Genomic DNA, 8,124 nt, shown 5'->3' with positions numbered 1-8,124 from the left:
TTTAGCAATAGAGCAAGCATTAAGCCAACAAGCTCTTTAAAATGCAGTTAGCAGCACAAAGCAACACACATTTTGAAAGTATAAAGCACTTTAGGATTTTAAAATATGGTGTATGTGTGCGTGTGCGTGTGCGTGTGCGTGTGCGTGTGCGTGTGTGTGTGTGTGTGTGTGTGTGTGTGCGTGAGAGAGAGAGAGAGGGTCAATTTAACACACATTCAAAAGCACTTTAGATTAAAAACAATGAATGCTGACCATATTTAATATAAATACATTGATCACAAATAGTGGCCCACCAATGATCATTCTGACAGTCGTTTAAAAAAGGCACCTTGAATGGCCTATCCATTAGATTTGTATTGATTTGAATCATTGTGGCACAGGTTCAATCTTTCAGTTCACCTGTTTGTCTTCTCTGTCTGTCTTGTCTCAGTGAGATGGGACCCAGGCCTGTGGTGCTGAGCGGGCCCTCAGGGGCTGGCAAGAGTACTCTGATGAAGAGACTGATGAAGGAGCATGAGGGAGTGTTTGGATTCAGTGTGTCACGTACGTTTGTGGACTGCTCACTTTTGGCTTCTCCCCTAATGTCGTTGCTGTCGGGCAATAATCGTTGCTGCCCTATCTCCTTTCTTCTTTAGTAAATTAATGTTCTACAAAAGTTGCAAAAAGTAGCATATCTACAAACTCATAACGAGTCACTCACAAGTGAAAGCAGTTAAATGTGTCTGTGGGTTTTATAAATATTTAACCAATGAAAAGTGTTAACAAAAGCTTGTGACTAAATAACAACTATATTGGCTCAATTGGAATACAGGTAAATCTTTACATTTTCTGAAAAGTATAAGAGTTTTGGACACACAAGGTTTCCACCCGATAGCGACAATATCATTTCTGAAGGGGAAGTGAAGTCACCTACAGTAGATATACACTCTGTCTCTAGATGATTGATTATTTAATGAAGTATTGGGCTTGTTTATTAGTTCAGTAAAAGGATTTAAATGTTATCAACCAATGAATTACATAGTTACATACTTTTCCACAAAAACTATGACCATATGTTTCATGTTTAACAATGAATCTATGCAATTAACATGCTCTGTAGAGTAGGTGCCACTTTTATTTTATATTTTCACATTTGTTATCTTGTAACTGATCGGTAAACTATTTCTTACAGACACAACAAGGAACCCACGGCCAGGAGAGGAAGATGGCAAAGGTATACAGTAGCATTGTCTGACTTAACATCAGGGGTCTGTGTTGTCATAGTCATAAAGGGCCATACTGGTGGCCAGTGTTGCATTGGTCACTGCACGCGGTAACACGACATCCCACCAGTCTTTTGAGCAGGAGCACGCGCACGGATGTGCACGCGTGTGCACGTGCATGCACACAAGAATGTGTTCCACTCAATTTGTGCGCCAAGTAACCACCTGGCTACTTTGCATAACAATAGCTCAAGTCGTCAGGTGTGTTCAAATACGTCCTCACATACACTGTATAATAAGAGCATTTTGGCAACAGACAGTACTGCTACAGTATCCTATCTGCATGCAATGCAAGGATGCCTCAGCCACTGTCCAAGATGAGGAAGATACTTGTTCAAAGCAAACTTTTTAGTTTTGCTTGTTTCTCTTGAAAATAATCGTGATTCATGAGACGTGACAAATGCGTGTTTACGGATTCCATCAGCAAGAAACAATCATGTTTTAATTCAATGTGATTCATTGATTAATCTTGTACTGGTAATATTTACAAAAACTAAACTAAGACTAGTCATTTCCTATACAAACATGTTTCCTACTATTTATGCACTCGTAATCGTAAATCTAAGTAAAATTAATCACAGACACATTATTCAAGTAACAAGTAACATTTCATAATGCTGGTCGGAGTTGTTCTGTGCGCACGCGAGGGAACATTTATGTGCATGTGGGGGAACTCGCTAGTGCACGTGACGTCATTAAAATAGCATCCCACCAGTGACAAAATCACCAATGCAACACTGCTGGTGGTATTGTCTATTCACAGGTTATGTCATATATCGTACATAAACATTCATTTTCCTGTTAATGGCTTTATTTTTAAATGTTGCGTTTGCTTACATTTTGAACTGAACTGCATAATTGAGTCAGCGATGGCTAAACCTCACAGCGCGCTTAATACAGTACATCAGTTGTTCCATAAACGGGCGATGTTGATAGCGATTGAGTGTCGGGTGAGCGACTCACGCGGATGCCTCACTATCGTCAGCCGTGTACACAGCAAATATTGGGCCACACAGGCGCTTATTGAGCTTATTGAACATTGAGCCTTATGGCTCAATGTTGGCTTGGTGTGTAGAGGCCTTTACAAAGAGGTATCAACCTTTTTCTGTGCCTTGTTTGTTTGTTTCCATAGGGCTGAACACGCTCCCCATGCTTCTCGCTTCTACATTATTTCCTGTAGCAGCTGTCTTATCCTCTGAAGAAATAGATATGTCAACCTCATTTTCTGAGTGTTCAGAAACCACAGAAAAAGGTGACCTCAAGTGTGTTTAACCCTCCACCATCAGAGGACCAATCCCATTAAGTCTTAATAGCCAAAAATAGCCTCTTTACTGTCCCATTTCAACAACAGAGCTACGTCATTAATGTGTTACATCAAACCATTAGCATCACAGGAGAAAGTTTGAGCAAGCACGGGTGTCTCCATACTGCTTGTATCACACTTATTAACCACACTTAATCATGTTAGCAAGTGTAGCTATTTATCTGGTCTGAGGTTGTGTTCAATTCAGAGAAGAGATCTTTGAGACAAAGTTTGGATAGTCAAATTGTGATGCGGTGGGTTTCCTTTGTACGACCCTGCATGCTGGCTAATTCATGTGATCCAGCAGATCGTAATAATCAGATAACAATCTACTCAAATCTGGTCAACTAAAAATCTGGGATACTGTGCAGTTACGTTTTATGAAACGGCAATCCACTGGAGGAGGAACCAATCTACTGGATTTTGAAAGATTCTGACTGTATGAAATGTAACCACTTGAACCCAAGAGGAAACGTTTGCCAGAAATAGAAATATCATTTACAAGCTCACTGAGCTTGTAGATCTGCTATTTATGGCGAAGAGATTCGGTGTAAAGGAAACATGAGCAAACCAAGTGCAGTTGCAACTCAGGTCTGTTTTGCTAAGAACAGAGGGTTTAAGTGGTTAAGGTGATGATCAGTCTTCTAACATCCATGCAGTTGACTTGCCGAACAAAAGCTATTTTCAAATCAACTTTGAAACTAAATTTTCAGACTTAATCCTGTTTGTTTACAGCACAACCTGTCTCCATAGCAGCAAGATCTCTCACTTTTCTTCTAAAGATTGTTATCTCGTTCTGAACTGAATCTTTCATGCTGTCATGCTAATGAGTGTGTATCACAGTGCCCAGCAGGAGGTGTTAAAAGTAGTGGTAGAAACGTGTGTTGTTTTTTCCCTTTAAAATGTTTTAGATCCCCAGTGGTCTTGATGTTGTGAAGGAGTAAGCGTGTATATGTGGATATGGTACAGACAACATAACCTGCCCTCTAATGAATGCATATTATAAGTGTGTTTCAGAATATGTTGTTCACTTTTCTGGTCGCTGCATACACTTTTCTCATACAACGTGGTTGCACGTTTATCAGTTTCTTTACAATTTATGATGATGTTCCAAACTACCAGAAAGCAATTTACACAAATGAATGACAGTTCTACTATATGCCTGGGTGTTGTTTCATTTTATGTCTCCACCATTACACTGACTGCTCATTGTGGTGCCCCACATGGGGCCATCGTGCACTAAACGATATATATCACTTTTGCATAATCTTTGCATCATTTAATTCCATTCTATGTCATTTCTTTCTTAACTGTACTACGTGTGTTATTAATTTGCTCTCACACATATGCATGTTTCTCTGATGTACTTGCGTCCTCCAGATTACCACTACACAACCAAAGAAGCCATGCAGGAGGGCATTGAGAGAGGCGACTTCATTGAGAACGCTGAGTTTTCTGGCAACATGTATGGAACAAGGTAAAGTTTCAAGCATAAATGCATATGTGAGGCCTTGAAATCTAAGTATGGTGTATGGGAATCAAAGTGCCAACTCTACTCTGTGTTCCACCCATGTACATTTATTTAGCTTGGTGATTGAAGTTATTCTAAAATAACAATCATATTCTCACAAAGAACCAGGTGATACCAAACTTGGTCTAACCCAAGAGGCAATTGTTCAACGTGCAGGAGAACACAAAATATTCAGTAAACCTTTCAATAAAATTCAGTTATACGTTGGCTTCAAAGTGGCCTTTGGCAGAATGATAAGGATCAGTATACCGCATAATATTGTGGTGACAGATGGTGCTTTAACCTCCATTAGGTCAGAGTAGGTCAGAAGGACATGCAGCTCCCGTACAGGAGATAACACACTGACTGCTGTAAGAGCAGCTTGGATCAATGTTTCTATCCTCTTAAGTTAACTTCCTGTCATGTGAGGAGTACAAAGTCCCCCACATATCACGCTCAATCCCTCTATGGCAGCAGTTCCCAACCTGTGGGCCACTAGTGGGCCATCAGGATATTGCAAGTGGGCCCCCCAAATAATTGGTGGGCCCACAAATATTTGATAGGTGAGTCGCAAACACTTTCGAGATTTTCAAGTGGGCCCTGATCCAGAAAAGGTTGGGAACCAGGTCTTTATGGTGCTTTGTCAGCTGCCACCAGGGTTGATTTTCTTTGATAGAACTGTACAGTATCAAAATGTTTTCTTTTGTTCCTTCTTTGCAGTAAGTCAGCAATTGAGGACGTGATTGCCAAGAATATAATCTGCATCCTGGATGTGGACATCCAGGGGGTGAAAAAGATTAAGGAAACTGACTTGGACCCCATCTACATCTCCATCCAGCCTCCCTCCATGGAAATCCTGGTAAGACTCCAACATCACATGCACTTTGTATTGCCCATAGTTTTACAAAGGCAATTGTGCTCTTCACTGCAACCTCACACTTGGGATGGGGTTTTCCCCATAGAGTATATATGAGAGGGTTCAGGGTTCCCACCCTGAGTGTGACCAAGAGCAAAATGGCTGCCATGTGAATATGGTGAATAGACTTTTCAATTCAGGGCAATCATGACCTCGTCTTTGGTTTTAATCCATTTGGTGCTATTGGCTTATCCAGGAAAAACGTCTGAGGGACAGGCAGACAGAGACAGAGGAGAGTCTACAGAAGCGCCTGGAGGCAGCACGCATTGACATGGAACTCAGTAAGTTTGACTATGTCTTGACTAGTCTTTATTTACAGCTATATAATGTACTTTTTTGTTAACATAATATAACTTATACAATTGGGGTGGTTGTATTCAGTCTCCCTGCTCTTCTATTGAGACATTTGAATCCTGTGTTTGGTTTGACACGACCTTTGAGACACAATCCTGTTTCTGGTTTGACACAGATTTGGACGTGAAGGTCAAAATTCAAACAGACTACTTCAGACTACAACACACTGGTAGTCTGTTGTCAAAAGTTGGCATTTAGTTCAGCAAAAGCAGTCGGCTGATGCGCACATTGTTGTGCTAATGCTTTAGAGCTGGTAGCACTGGCCTGCAAGATTTGGCCAGTGTTGCCAGGTCTGCTTATTATAAGCGACTTTGGGCTTGTTTTCCTGTAAGTCGCTTGTAAATATTCATAGTTGCTGGTTGCTTTTGTTTGGGCTCGTTTCAGAAGTGTATTTGGGCTGGCTTTCAATATTCTTTTTGAAAATAGCTGATTTAATAGGGCTCAAGTGGTGAAACTTGTCCCGACCGACGGAACGACGCTATCCGACAACAATTTGTCGGCAGCAGACGCTTTCCAACACTTTCCAACGCCGAGTCGGCCCGTAATCGGTTCGGTGGAGAGCTGCCTTAAGCAAGCAGGCTCTATTAGCTCAGTGGTAAAGACTTCAGCACTTGCACAGGAGAACTAAGATGGGTTCCTGTCCTGGGTAGAACAGGAAAGTTACATGGTGCAGCTTCAAGGTCATTATGTACTGTAATCTCATAATATTGGAACAAACTAATGATCTATGTCATTGCTGTTTGCAGGTAAGGAGCCAGGAGTATTTGACATGGTTATCATCAATGACGATTTAGATAAAGCCTATGAGGAGCTGATAGCCCTCCTCAGTGATGTAAGTATATCTATCTACCCACCACTGGAAAATCTAACATACACAACATTTGAACAAACTTAGTTTAAGAGCTTCTCAGAGATAGAAGTAGATCATTCAAGTTGGCTGATAAAACACTTTTATAGACTGAATTATCTATGTTTTAGAGATATCCTGATCAAGTTTGGGGTGATTTCTTTATAGAATAGATACATACAGTATACTAATTGAAGAGCACTCATTTACGGTACCCTCCTTTTCTCCTACAACAGGAAATCAAAAAAGTTCAGGAGGCCAAGTAATAAGAAGAAGAAACACTCGTCATCCTCTCCAGGAGATCCAACACCGTTGACTCAACCCACTGTTTTACACATGTAAACCTGTGATGTGTCAAAGCTGATTCTTATTCTGACTCTAGTCTGAATGACCCCATCAGCAATAAGTCTCCCTCTCCTCTGATAATCAATACATTGTAACCTCAGGCTGTTGCCATATATGCATATTTGATTTACAGACGGCAGAGGACCTCCAAAGAAGGTTCTGTTTTACATTTCCTGGACCAGGCGGTACAGTACATGCACAGTATGATACAGTATCAGCTGTCCTAATACAGTATGGCACATACAGTTCAAGACCAAATACACAGTTTTCTGTGTTATCTGTGACGTTTTTCTATTAGGATTACCAATAAGGTAAACATTGTGGCTTAAAATATTTATGTCAATTGATTTAGCTTTAGGTAGTTAAATATATACCAATCCATTCTATGTTATTCATATTTGCTCCCATTTGTGTTTACATGTTTGAGCTAGGTTGAATAAAGGATATGGGGACAATGATTGATCACTCTTCTGCTTTAATTTATCTTCCATTCAGTCAGCCCTTCAAATGGGTCAGTGTGCATTAACAACAAAAACTAATGAAATATATCAGAAACGTTTTCTAAACAAATGTTCCATTTACACATCGTAACAAGAGAGAACATGTAAAACTCTGCAATGATATTCATCACTCAAGAAATATCTTGTTAACAATTCACTGTGAGCTGCAAAATGTTTTACATTTTGTAACATCATAGCCGGTATACATGTGTCATCATACACGGTACATACATGTGCGTCTGTCTGCCACTGTAGCAAATGAGCAGAATTATCACAGTATTATACACTTCATGCCTCAGTGACTGCATAATATACAGTATCTAAACACAAATATCCCTGATAGGCTGTCATACTTCACCCGAAAACGCAAAAATGCAGCACACTCAGACATATACATCAATATGTATATGTACACTTTGAACACCTATTAAGACACATCACATTCCTGTGATCAGAGGACATTAGGATTATTTTAACTATTTTACCAAACGTCCAGACGGGGGGGGGAAATGAAATCTTACTGAACCAGCTTGAAACGAGTTCAGATAGAAGAAGAGGCACTGCTAAATAATAAAGTAAACATGATTTATGGAACTGTGTTGCCAAAATCAAGACATAAAGTATGTTCCGGTAACATGTTTGTCCATGAAAGTATACGTGAAGACTTGAAAGCAAAAGTAAAGTGTGTGTGTGTGTGTGTGTGTGTGTGTGTGTGTGTGTGGTGTAATCATTGCCTCATTCGAAGACGGGGCACTGTAGCTTGGTGCAGACCTGCTTTCGTTTGGCCTCCCTGTCGTTGAGGTAGGCCTTGAGCTTGTCTGTGGAGAAACACACCATGGAGTCCTTGCGTTTGCTGGTAGAGCGGTGGCCTCGCACCCAGGGGTTCTGCAGACACTCGGCTGCCGTGGGTCTCCCCCTAAACGGAGAACCAGGACCACAATCACTTTTATAACTTAGGGGGGGGGGCATAGGAAATTACAGCATACATACAGTATATCGTCTGCTGTTGGGCAGAAACCTATATCTCCATATTTCACCTTTTTTATGTTTTTGCAGGATTTCTTTCATGAATTTCAATAAATACTTT

At 40.5% G+C, this 8,124-nt stretch overlaps 2 protein-coding genes across 8 annotated transcripts in view; one reads left to right on the top strand and one right to left on the bottom strand.

The window, feature by feature from the left end:
• Positions 1-434: 434 nt before the first annotated feature.
• Positions 435-7,541, top strand: guk1b (guanylate kinase 1b; the record flags this gene model as incomplete). The annotated part of the gene is made up of 8 exons (XM_084066024.1): positions 435-543; positions 1,172-1,213; positions 2,395-2,514; positions 3,946-4,042; positions 4,796-4,934; positions 5,188-5,272; positions 6,092-6,177; positions 6,429-7,541. The coding sequence occupies 8 exons, from the start codon at positions 435-437 to the stop codon at positions 6,456-6,458; spliced, it is 708 nt and encodes a 235-aa protein (XP_083922150.1). The 3' UTR covers positions 6,459-7,541.
• obscna (obscurin, cytoskeletal calmodulin and titin-interacting RhoGEF a) overlaps positions 6,563-8,124 on the bottom strand; it is a 66,972-nt gene continuing 65,410 nt past the window's right edge. For 3 of the 7 annotated variants that reach the window (XM_084066554.1, XM_084066555.1, XM_084066557.1), the window contains one exon: positions 6,565-7,953. In XM_084066554.1, the coding sequence (XP_083922680.1) occupies positions 7,773-7,953 (181 nt within the window). In that variant the 3' untranslated portion in view covers positions 6,565-7,772. Of the gene's footprint in view, positions 7,954-8,124 lie in introns of all 7 variants that reach the window. The other 4 variants (XM_084066558.1, XM_084066559.1, XM_084066556.1 and 1 more) reach the window with 3 other exon arrangements.

The sequence above is a fragment of the Gymnoscopelus microlampas genome (genome assembly GCF_963454915.1).
Source record: "Gymnoscopelus microlampas genome assembly, chromosome: 9".
Classification (NCBI taxonomy): domain Eukaryota; kingdom Metazoa; phylum Chordata; class Actinopteri; order Myctophiformes; family Myctophidae; genus Gymnoscopelus; species Gymnoscopelus microlampas.
This window is presented reverse-complemented; position numbering and strand designations above follow the sequence as displayed.